The sequence below is a fragment of the Onthophagus taurus genome, chromosome 2 (assembly GCF_036711975.1).
Source record: "Onthophagus taurus isolate NC chromosome 2, IU_Otau_3.0, whole genome shotgun sequence".
NCBI classification, from domain to species: Eukaryota; Metazoa; Arthropoda; class Insecta; order Coleoptera; family Scarabaeidae; genus Onthophagus; species Onthophagus taurus.
This window is the reverse complement of record NC_091967.1, coordinates 19,043,587-19,056,665: the sequence shown is the minus strand read 5'-3', so window position 1 is coordinate 19,056,665 and position 13,079 is coordinate 19,043,587. Positions and strand designations below refer to the sequence as shown.

The 13,079-nt window shown below is 34.3% G+C and overlaps 2 protein-coding genes across 2 annotated transcripts; both read left to right on the top strand.

Annotated features, from left to right (window-relative positions):
* The first annotated feature begins 3,702 nt into the window (after nt 1–3,702).
* LOC111425295 (retinol dehydrogenase 14-like) lies at nt 3,703–5,004 on the top strand. The gene is made up of 3 exons (XM_023059239.2): nt 3,703–4,015; nt 4,072–4,401; nt 4,455–5,004. The coding sequence occupies exons 1-3, from the start codon at nt 3,949–3,951 to the stop codon at nt 4,952–4,954; spliced, it is 897 nt and encodes a 298-aa protein (XP_022915007.2). The 5' UTR covers nt 3,703–3,948; the 3' UTR covers nt 4,955–5,004.
* Nucleotides 5,005–9,139: 4,135 nt separating this feature from the next.
* On the top strand, nt 9,140–10,845 carry LOC111425285 (Tektin C). The gene is made up of 5 exons (XM_023059227.2): nt 9,140–9,309; nt 9,374–9,728; nt 9,783–10,030; nt 10,089–10,311; nt 10,371–10,845. Exons 1-5 carry the CDS (start codon nt 9,233–9,235, stop codon nt 10,725–10,727), a joined length of 1,260 nt encoding a protein of 419 aa, XP_022914995.1. The 5' UTR covers nt 9,140–9,232; the 3' UTR covers nt 10,728–10,845.
* The last annotated feature ends 2,234 nt before the right edge of the window (nt 10,846–13,079 follow it).

The window sequence follows — 13,079 nt, the reverse complement described above, 5'->3', positions numbered from 1 at the left end:
TCCTGTTCACACTGTCTCTGACCACTGTATGGCTTTTGTTCGTGTTAATGTTAAAACTGGGTCTAGTGATTCTCCTGAGGGATTTACTTATAGGGATTTAATCATGAAGTATTTGTGCGTGATCTTATTTCTTTACCTTGGTATCAGTTAATACGTTTGGAGGATATTATTGACAAACTCTCTTTTTTTAAACAACGCACTGGTAAATCTCTATGATCTCCAGGGGTAACTAACAACGTTAAGTTAATAAACAGTTGAGGAACTTCACTAATGCTTCCCTTCGAAGAAAGCTTACTAGAATTATGTTTTTCGAGATCGCACTTCGAAAGAACTTTGGAACAATTTTAGAACTCTAGGAATTGTTCGCAATAACACCCATTCTGACTCCACTAGTATTGGTGATACAGATCGGATTAATGACTTTTTCTTGTCTACCCAAAGTGATGAAGTTGGCGATCCTTCTATAATAAACGATTTTCAAATTTCAAAAAAACATGACTTCTACAGAGGAAATATCCCAAATAATATCTACATTTAAAACCAACGCTATTGGTGTGGATGGAATTGGTCTTAGGATCATCTTGCTTTGTTGTCATGTACTACCTTATATTTGCCACATTATCAAATGTTGTCTTGAAGAGTCTATGTTTCCCAATAGTTGGAAATGTGCACTTGTTATCCCAATCACAAAAGTTAAGAATCCTGCACAATTGGCCGATCTGCGTCCTATAAGTATCTTGTCTGTCCTCTTCAAGGTTCTTGAGAGGATCATTGCTCTCAGATTACGCAAGCATTTGGAGAGGTTTGATATTTTACCTGTTTTCCAATCTGCATTCAACTGTACCACCGCGCTGCTGGACGTGACGGATGACATTTTTGGAGCTATTGATGATAAAAAGTCCTCATTCTTTTAGATTTTTCTAAGGCTTTTGGCCGTTTAAACCATAAAACCTTGCTAGCTATCTTGCACTATATTGGGCTTTCCAATGCAGCTCTCAAAATTATTGAAAGTTTTCTTGCCGACCGCTCGCAAAAAGTTATTTTTCATAATGTTCAATCTTCTGCAGTAAATATAGTTTCAAGAGTACCAGAAGGCACCACTATTATATTTGATTTATACATGTGAGCTAGCTAATGTGTTGTAAGCCATATATGTATAATAATAATAATAATAATAATATTCCTTTATTACCCAACAGGCATAGCCCAAAAAAGGATAACAATATATATTACATAATGTAATAATACAATAATATGTATCTGTATATGAGAAAAAAAAACAAAAATTACAAAAAATACAAGAAATTAACAATTGACCGAATTATAAAGAAAATAAAAATAAAAACTAAATAAGTGAATTTACATGCAGGTGATCACTGATTGTCTGGAATCCTGTTGCCCACTTTACAGAGAGTGTATGTTGGCGCCCGTCTCATAATGTTTGTCCTAGCATAAGGAATGACGAATACGCAGCTATATCTTGAGTTACTCCTTGGAACAACAAACCCTAGTCGCTCAAGAATGAAAGGGCAATCGATGTTATATTCGACAAGCCTTTGTAGAAACCTTTCATAAAACGCGTTTCTTCTGTCCATCAAGGAAATCATATTGTGTCGTGCAAGCAAATCATTTTGTGGTATACCTCGCTCAGGGTAAATTCCATCAGATTTGTAAGAAAGAAATTTTAAGAATCTACGATGGACTCGATCAAGGCTTAAGAACTCACATGCATATAAGGGACTCCAAATCAGGCAAGCGTATTCTAACTTACTCAGAACGTAAGCACAATACAAGGTCTTTAATAAGCTGACACTTGTGAAATATTTAGACATACGCATCACAAAACCTAGGGACCTAAAGGCCTCCGAACACACATTATGATATGTTTTTTAAAATTAAGACTTGCATCAAACAGGACCCCCAAATCCCTGTACTTCTCAACACGACTTAAAGTGCTGCCAGCAATATTGTAAGGATATATGCATGGTGACGAGCATCGGTTATAAGTAAGTACACAACATTTATCTATATTAAGGTTAAGTTTGTAGGTCTTACACCATTGCACTATTGTGTTTGAGTTGTGCTGCAGCTTATCTGCATCTGCCATCGATGAGACTTCGGCATAGATCTTGATATCATCAGCATATCCCAACATCCGACAATCAATTTATTGTGTGTATGCAGATGACACACAATTACGCTGTTCTTTTGAACTAACTGACTTATTAAATGGGGGAAAAAATATAAATACCGACGTAGGAAACTTAATTCAACTTGCAAAAGAGCTTAAACTTACTGTTAATGGCTCTAAGTCATCCGTGATGGTTTTCGGTGCTGCGGGTGCAGTCCGGATTGACGGACACACGCTGACTTTTGGAGACAGTGCGAAGAATCTGGGTATGATCATTGAGGAGGATTTGAGATTTAGAAAGCATGCTGGCTCCTTACTTCAAAGAGCATATTCCACTTTAAAACTGTTATACTCTAATACGCACATTTTAAGCACTAAACTAAAAGTTATATTATGTGACACTTTAGTGCTCTCTATATTTAATTACGGAGCTCCTATATATTATTATTATTTACGGAATAAAAAGATGGGAACATATGTCTCACTTGGTTGGGTGGGCTCGTTAAACATGGCTCGTAGAAGAGTTCTTCTTGTTTGGGAGTCCGCCTTACAATACGCTACAGAACTGACGTTCACAATGTCATTGTTAGGCATGCTTTAACAATACCAAGGCACAATTATGAAATTTATAAAAGATCGTTCTCTTATTGTGTGCCTAACATGTACAACCCACTGCCGGATTCTTTAAAACGTTTATCTTGTAAAAGATTCAAGGTAGAACTAAAAAAACTTTTGCTTAACCAACAAAATGGCTTTGAGTAGACGGAATAGCGCCGGTTCCTTTTTCTTCTTTTTTCTTATTCTCTCTTCTCTTCTATTCTCTGTGTCTTTCTTCGCTGCCCTTTCAATTTTTTCTTTTTCTATTTGTTTTTTTTTGTTTTCTCTTTTTTTCTTTGATTCTGCAACGTACATTGTATTGTGTCATTTAATTTAATTTCTAGTAGTAGTCATTTAATTTGAGGATTGATAAAAAACAGTGGGCTTGCACCATTGACTGGTGCTAGCCAAATTGACTCAATTCTCTTTGGTTCATTGTTTCGAATTTAATTTGTTTATTTCCAATGTTTTTACTGTTATTACTTATGTGAACCAATAAATATTGTTTATCCACAATCACCTTATAATTGAAGTTTTATCCACACTTATGAACCGTATAAAGTACCACTTAGTCCACTAGTGGAATAAAATAACTTTATTCCCAATATTTTTTTAGTTAATTAAAATGATTTTTTTAATATTCGCTTTAAATCCGGAAATATAGCTTATTGTTTTGGATATGATAAAGGGGTTGTAAGGATCAGGGTGAAATTTATTTACAAGCGCTGACCTAGTTCTAATTGTATTTGTTTAGTTATAATTAGTAGCTAATAATCATCAACTAATTATTTGCATTAAATGTAAAAACAAAGATTAATTAATTGAAAAAACATCTTTTATATAAACAACTTTAATCAAGTCTAATTCAAATCATTAAAACCACCTACTTAATTAATTGTGATTCATAAAATGACCAGAAAAAAAGACATTAATTTGTTTTTAAAACAGCCAGTCATTTATCTGTAGCATCTTCTCGAAGTGAATAAGTGTATTTCTAGTTCAGTAGACATTGCATTTACGTTTCGTCATCTTTATTATCTTTACAAGCGTTATATAAATAGTTGCGACACACTTAATATTGAGCAGTCGAAGGCACACTTTATTTTTTAGTCATCGTGATTCGGTTTTAAATCGTTCACTATGGCTTGTTTAAGTTGCATCGGTATATTTGTTGTAATATCAGCAGTGGCTCTTAAAATTTATATTAAATTAAACACACGATGGAATGGGAGTTATACATGTTTAAAAGGAAAAACAGCTATTGTTACAGGGGTAAGTCTCATACGGGTAAGTAAAACAATGTTTTTAATCCAATACAAAATTAATTTCAAATTACATAATAGGGCTTGGCTATGAAAACGCGTTGGATTTTGCTATGAGAGGGGCCCGAGTAATTTTAGCTTGTAGGAGTAAAAGTAGAGCGGATGAAGCACGAGATAAAATTGTCGCTAAAACAGGAAATCAAAATGTAGTGGTTAAATTATTAGATTTACAGTCGTTTAAATCAATAAGAGATTTTTGTGAGGATATTAATAAAAACGAGGAAAGTTTAGATATTTTAGTAAACAACGCTGGAGTTGCGTATTTAGGTGAAGGTAAAACCGAAGATGGATTATTAAAAGTTATGCAAACAAATCATTTTGGACCGTTTTTATTAACACATTTATTAATAGGTTTGTTACTTTAAAAAAAAATTTCTACTATTAATTTTATATCCTTATTTTAGATAAATTAAAAAAATCCACACCAAGTCGAATAGTAAACGTATCATCATTCCTAGCTAAATCGGCAGATTTAAAACTCGACCAAATCAACGAATATCCAAAAACATCAACTGTACAAGCCGAAAATATGTTGTATAATAACACAAAATTATGCAATCTCTTATTTACGATAGAATTAGCCAAAAAACTCGAAGGAACCGGCGTAACTGTTTTAGCGGCACATCCGGGAGCTACAACAACCGAATTGGGTAGAGGATTAAACAAATTCATCCTTATGGCTTTTGATGTGTTGAGAACGTTGTATTTTTGGAAACCCGTCGAAGGAGCGCAATGTCAAATTTATTGTTCCGTTGCTAAAAACTTAGAAATATATCATGGGGAGTTTTTTGGAAATTGTAAAAAGATAGAAATGTACGAGAAAGCTAAAGATGTCGTTTTGGGGAAAGCTTTGTGGAGAAAAAGTGAGGAGATGACTAAATTAGGAGAGAACGAGAAACTTTAATTTAAAATTGTTGTCTATTTTTTTTTTTAATATAATTGTTAAATTATTAAGTTTTTTTTTAAGTTGGTGTGTTTAAAACTCAGTTAAATTTATATTAAATTCATGTTTTTGACTTTTCCTTTATATCTTATGGCAGAAATCTCCAAATTACGCCCCTCGAGCCAAATCCGGCCCATCAATTAATGGCATATTGTTGAACAAAAAACAGATTAACGCGGTTTTATTTACTTGCAAGGTAAAGCTTAATGAAGTGTAATACGCAGAAAATTTAACTTAAGCATAATAACTAACAAAACGAATGAAACCACGGGTTGATTTGGTATTAGTGTATATAAATCAGGGAGAAGCTAGTTTTCTGATTGCAATCTCAAATTATGAGCAGTATCTGACTCATCCACTGCCACAGTGTTTGCTGACAATCTAACAGTTTTAAATAAATTTATCCTTTTGGGGCTCATTTCTTTGATTATTGCGATTACGCATTTTTCTGCTGTGCTTTCAATCGGCGCTTCAAATTTTTATGTCCATAATGACGTTAAATGTTATATTCTTTAAGAACGGCTATGTATAGTTTCATTGCTAATCAAATATAGCGCTTTTTTACTGAACTCAATCACAAAATATTTAATATACTCTAATTGCTACCATCTAGAAGTGAGTGGAATACACCAGAACTTTCTCGAATACGACAGAACTAGTCTAGAAATTATAAAAAACAGCAGGAAAATTAAAACGTTTCGTTAAGGCTGGAAAGTTTTGAGATCTCTGCATTATGGCGTTATTTTTGATACTAGTTTTAATTCAGCGCCATCCTCTTTTGTTCCTCAAAGTTCTTTCTTCTCCTCTGCTGAATCGTACTTTTGATGTTGTCCAGCCACTTCATTCTCTTTGGAAGCCTCTTATCATCCATACGGATCATGTACTCATACCACTGTAACTCTTTGTTCTGTATAGCTTTAGGTTGTATTTCTGACTCTATCTCTCCTGGTCCACTCTATTATTCGCCTTAAGTACTGCATTTCTGTAGCTGTTACTTCGCTTTTGTACTTATACTGCATTGGCCAGGTTTACACCCCATATATACTGATTTGTTCATTTGTTTCTTTACTCAACTCCTTTTTAGCATTTAATTAATTCTCAATGAATTGTTGCATTGGTTATTCTTTCTTAATTGTCGAATCTATTGTCCCATCATTGCTCATCACTACCCCCAGATATTCGTAATGATAGTAAATCACTTTAATCAAGAGATTAGATTAACCAGATTAGTTACCTTTAATCTATTCTGCCTACATCTGATGTTTATGTCTTCATCTTCATTACAGGTTTCTTTGCTAATCTTCATTATTTCACTTTTCTTTGTGTTTATTTCCATTCCTGCATTTTGTACAATGATATTCAATGATATATCTATAATATGTGAATCCCTGGATGGGGGTGGTCAAGTGGATGTAGTGTACACTGACTTTTCCAAGGGGTTTGATGCGATCCATCACGATCTTCTCCTCCAGAAGCTCATGTTTGGCTTTTCCCCCGGGCTCATATCTTGTTTGGCCTATATAGTTATCCCAACTGTACGTATTTCCCTCCTTGTGCAGTGCTATGATATTGTGGATATACATGTGTCCACAATATAACAAGATAAATTAATATTTTAATAAATAATAATATGAACTACATTCTAAGGACTGATAGAATCGATTGATTATTTGAATGATAATAATTTTATATAGTAACGTTCTTTTGTTTTGTACATGTCGTGTGCACAGCATGCTACAGCCACTTCCCCTCCTATAAAGATTAATAAAAAGAGGAATATGGTGGTTAAAGAAAAAAAAAAAAAAAAATTCATATTAAAAATTGAAAGTAACTTTTTTTTGAATTTTTATATTATGTGAATTGATTGCCTCGCTGTGGTGACATGTTGAATTTTCTTTTAAAAGAAATGCTGGTTTAAGGTTGTTGATGTTAACAGATACTTCCTTGTTATTTTTGAAAATTACAAAATATTTCGGAAATGTTTTTATCACTTTAAATGGGCCTTCATATCTTGGTGTTAAAGAGGGTTGAATCCCATTAATTTTGACAAAAACAAATTTTGAAATGAATAAATCTTTATGAATAAATGGTTTTTGGTTAGAATGAAAAACTGTGTTTACTGGTTTGAAACAAGAGAATGTTTCTCGTAAACTAGATAGCAATGGATCAGATTCCAAAGGGTGTTGAATATTAACAAAAAATGCTCCTGGAAGCCTAAGTGGTTGACCGTATACAAGTTCGGCAGATGAACAACCTAGGTCTTCCTTAAGAGATGATCTGAGGCCTAGGAGAACCAAGGGAAGATCATTGTTCCACCTCGTAGTGTTATCTCTGGCAGTTATGGCTGTTTTTAAAGAACGGTGAAACCTTTCTAAAATTCCGTTGCTTTGGGGATGGAAGGTGGATGTATGAATTTGACGTGTTCCTAGAAGGGTGTGAAATTTTGAAAAGAGTTTTGATTCGAATTGTCGTCCCTGATCATGGGTTATAGTGCTAGGAATGCCAAATCGGCTGAAATAATGCCGGAACAAAGTATCCGCAATAGAAGAAGAACCAATATCTTTGAGAGGAAAAACTTCTGGCCAACGCGTGAAACGATCTATTACGGTGAGCACATATGTGCAGCCAAGGGACGGAGTGAGAGGACCAACCAAATCAATGTGGACATGATCGAATCTTAATTTTGGTATCGGAATTTTACTAATAGGTGATTTTGTGTACTTTTGAACTTTTGTTTGTTGACATCGCAAACAGGTTTTTGTCCATAACTGAATGTGTTTTGTCATGTGAGGCCAAAAGAATCGTGTTTTGATGATGTGTGTAGTAGCGCGAATACCAGGTGTTAAGTTGTGAAATTTGTTGAAAATTGTTTTACGAAATTTTTGTGGTATGTATGTTCGAGGATTGTTTGTTGAAATGTCGCACCAAAGCTTTACATCTGAATGTGATGTTGTTTGTTGCGATAGGTTATATTTAGTAGTTTGTGTCTTTGAGTATTGTTTGTTTAATAAATGTGTTAATTCTGTATCGTTAAATTGCGCGTTTTTTAAGGTTTGTGTGTCAGGGTACTGTGAATTTAGAGAATCAATATTTGTTCTGGACAACGTGTCCGCTACAATGTTTGATTCTCCTGTAATGTACCTGATATCTGATGTGAATTGTGTTATGTAAGTAAGATATCGTGTCTGACGTGGAGCTTTTTCTGTGTTAGAAAAAATTGTGTTGATTAGAGGTTTGTGGTCAGTGTAAACTACAAATTGATGTCCATGTAAAAAATGTTTAAAGAATTTGATACTAGTGTAAATTGCTAACAATTCTCTATCAAAGGTTCTCCCTGGTTTCTCCCAATTTCTAGGTATAACGTCTCCAGCTTACGCCTGCTAGAATATTCTTTGGATCCATTCCCATTTTTTGCCTATGTATTGCTTTCTTCACTTCTTCCATGGTTATTATTGGCCCTCCCTCCACATCCAGAAATTTTTCCCGTCTTAACCTTATCTTCGTAATATTTATCAGGGGACCAGCATTTTGCTTTCCTCTGTCACCACATCCACATTCTTATCCTTTATGTGTTTAGATGTTTAACCATACTTTCCTCTTAGATGCTTAATTGTCGTCCAGAACTCTTTCTTATTGCTTGTGATCCCTTTATTTCATTGCTGAAGTCATCCCATACTTTATTCAGTGTTTCTCTGACTACTTCTTCCAATTTTTTCGTCTGTAGATACTTCCTCCATGCCCACTTCTTTTCTTTGACTTTCTGCTTCACTTCCTCACTCCACCATTTTGTTCTTTTAAGTCTTGGGTTGATTCTCTTTTTCCCACATACTGCTGCGGCTGCTTTTAGTATTGTAATTTTCTCCATCTTTCTTCTATCGTCCTTTGTGTCCCTTGCTTTTCCTCCTTGCGATATTGCATTAATAATTCATTGGTCCTATACAGGTTTTCCACTTTTCTTCGTTCTGTTCTTCGTTCTTCAGTCCTTATTCTCTGGTATTCTTATTTGGTGGGTTTTCGGTTGTCTGCTATCAAGGTAATCTTACGTACCTTCTTGTAGTTAAACTAGCTATTTCCGATTAAATTTATATAAAATTGATTTAATGACTTGATAAAAGGTACCAATATAAATGAATACGCTGTTAATCAATAAAATTTTATCCATAGTAACACCCTTATTTGATCAATTCATGTCAAGTCCCTGACAATTTTCTTTGATAATAATTTTTCTTCAGTAAAAAAATGAAAGAAGTAAAGGTAAAACCAACTCAAACACTTTATACAAATAATGTAGTTGCGGTCCCTCCACCACCACCAAGGTAAGAAATAATTTCTTAAAAAAAACCATCTTTCAAAACTAAACCTGTTATAATCGTCTTTTAGATTTAGTTTAAATGAATGGTACTTGAATAATCGTCAAAGATACCGAGCTTGTGAAGATCAACAAGCTTTAGCAGATAAAATCTTAGCAGAATGTGAAAGGGTGCGAGATGAAGTTAAAGAAAGAACACTTTTAAATAAACGCGAGGTCGATCATAAAATCAACGAAAAAATTCAAGATATAGAATTCAATAAACATGAAATCGATCGTCAAAGAAAAGTGGTTTGTAGTGAAATCGAATGTTTAACATTGTACAAAGAACGTATTATGGATGCTATGGCTTCATTAAAAGACCAGTCGATGAGGATTTGTAAGAAATGTTTAATTTTTAGGGAAGGAAGAATAGGAATTGATTTGGTAACAAAATTTATATCGATGTTATTCTTACTTTGATCTTATTTGTGCTTTTAGTGCCATGATGACGTAGAAAGAGAACTTTTAAAAGAAATTGATGTAATCGAAGGGGCCAACAAATTACTTGTTAGAGTTTTAGAACAAGCCAATGAACAAGTAAGAAGATTAAGATCCACTATTTATTTTATGGATCGAGATAGTGAAGATAAAGATAACGTTTTGAAAATAGATGGGCATAACCTTAGTTTAAATGAAAACAGTATGAATTTGAGTTTGTATTATGGATATTCACCATTAGATGTGGCGTAAGTTTTAAAATAACCACAAAATAATTTTGAATTACCTCAATTTTTTTTTTTTCAGTACAATAACCGTCGAAGAATGGGAGATAGCAACAACAAAAAATATTGAAAGAGCAGCTAAAGAAATAAACAGCGCTCGACCTTTAAGAGCTTACGTGGATGTTATTTTAAAACAGGTAATTGATGATTTGGTTGGACAATATCATACTGTAAACGACGCATTTCGACGACGTATTGAAGAAACGAAAGAATCTAAATATAAATTGGAAATACAACATTTAGAAGTAATTTAAATATCTTATAAAAGTTTAAAACATTCTCAATTTTTATATTTTTTTATTAGGTTGTTCGTCAAGTGAACGAAATGACACGAAACATTACGGATCTTGAGAAAGCCATAGCTGATAAAGAAGGCTTTATGGCTTTAGCTCATACCAGATTGGGAAATCGCGCTCAAAGACCGGGTGCGGAACTTTGCAGGGATTTGGTTGAAACAAATTTGGTGAACGAAGTTCGGGAATTACGCCACAACACTCATACTTTACAACATATGTTGTCTGAAGCTCAAGCTTCTCTTCGGTATTTATTAAAGATACAAATTCAACTTGAAGAGGATATTAACATTAAAACGAACACTTTGAAAATTGATGAAGTTGATTGTATGACACTTCGTCAAAGCATGGATTATCACGCTTATTAATTAAAAATGAATGTAATAGCACATAGCTTAAAAATAGACATAAATCATTGTGTGTTTTGCACTTTTATATGGCGTGTCGTCTTTTGGATTTCTTTAAATAAAATTAACATCAATAATATTTATTTGCGTATTTAAATATTCAATCAAACCCCAAAATTAACCAATTACATATTATTGAAACGAAATCGCATCATTTTCCTTTTAATTTGAAGCTACAGTCTGACCATTTTATGGAGGTCTTGAAGCCCCAAGTATCATGAACATTAAGACCAGGAGATAATGATGAGTTTTTGATGATTTTATTCAAACAACATTCCAAAGTTGCGTAATTAACCATCCACCCTGAGCAATACATCTCTATCAAAGAAGGGAGTTTGAGTTGTCGAAATGGTTCTTGAGAGACTTGATTCTTAGTAAGTGATTGGATGAGAACTGAGAAATGGTGAACTTGCACATGTTTTATTAAAACATAAAGTGTTGTTTGAAGTCCAAAGCTTGAAGAAATTAACTTAGTAAATAGTTTCTTTCTTTGGGTTCGTTGAATCTCGATTTATGCAATTAAATATGATTGTATGACATTTCGTCAAGGTATGGACTATCAAGCTAATTAATTAAAAAAAATTAAGCCTAACTGACTGCCGCCTATCTTGAAGATAATTCGGAAACAACTCAACAGCCGGACCACTAATTCCAATGTAATGTATGATTGACAGCTATAGATCATGATTTAAAATGTCAAAAGCCTTAGTGAAGTCCAAAAGAACCAATATTGTCGATCTTCCCTCATCAAGAGACCTAAAGACGTCATCAGTAAGGTCCAGCAGCGCAGCAGCACAGCTATAGTGTTTTCTGAAATCCGATTGTCTGTCAGGTAGAATATTATTGTCATTCAAGTGGCCACAAAGCTGTTCCACAAGCAGGAAGTATTGTCACAGGCCGTAAATCCTTCAAAACCTATACAGATTTTGACTTCGGCATTGGAGTTACAAGACCACACTGCCAGGCAGATGGAAATACAGACTCCAGACACTATGTGACACAAAACATCAAGTATGCGAGGACAGCACAACCTTATCATATCTAAAGAAATCCCATCAGAACCAATACCACCTGATTTTAAGGATGATAATAAATTCTCAATTTTATTGCTGAGACAGGCTCAAACGTCAAGTCACCATTTACACTAAGCATCCTATTGTCACGATAATAACTCAACAAATCCTGATTAGGAAGAAATCACAGTTAACCAAAAAGTGATCCGAAAATCCAAGATCATCAGTATCACTCTGAGCCACCAAAAGCTTCTCCAACACAAAAACCAGATCAATTAATGATTCAGAGTCACCCGAAACTCTAGAAGGTTGGACAACAAGCTGAGATAAGTTAAACGGTTGAAAAGCCGCCATAAGAGCTGTCCTGGCATGCTAGTCAACTAAAACATTAACATTAAAGTCGCCCACAACAACAATGTGGTCAACAGTAGGGTAAACATGGGACAGCGAATCACAAGATGCCTCAAGAAACTGATTTAAATCCACAAAGGGTGGTTTATAAAAAACATCAAGCGCAACTGTAACACCACGAAGAGCTAATCTCACCCATCACTGCTTAATTCCAATCCCATTCTGTACATCTGTCATACAACATTCATGACAATTTCTAACATAAACTCCAACACCTCCTCCCTTAGTCGGCCTATCATTTCGAAAGAGGTTGAAGCCATGTATACCAACCACATCGTCCCCAACGTCACCACTCAACCAGGTCTCCAACATTGCAAAATAATCGGTAGCAAACCCCAGAAGGTAACCCCTTAATTCACCGAAATGTGCCGGTAGCGCTCTTACATTTAAGTGTTCAATATGAAAACCAATCATTCTATTAAGAAAAAATTATAAAATAATATTTAAAAGAAAATATACTTATATACCATAAAATAACAAAGCCATGCATGACATTGAAACAGAAAATACTCCAAATGAGAAAGTTCACTTTAAACTATACCCAAAAAACTCAATTAATTTTATTAGACCCACTTTTACCACCTCCTGATAAATTTATCCGATAGATAAATCCAGTTCTTAGCCAATGAGAGCGCTTAAAACCGCCGTAACCATGGCAACTATCCTCTAGATAGTTTATCAGGAGGATGGTAAAAGTGGGCCTTAGGCTCGTTACTACCATCTTCTGGTTAAGCTATCTAAGGGATTATTACCACGGTTACGGCTATTTTACACGCTCTGATTGACTAGTAGATGTGTTTATCTATAAGATAAAGTTAACTAAAAGATGGTAGTAATGGACCTTAATCAATCTAATTCGCAAGGTACGTATTTTAATCACTACAATACT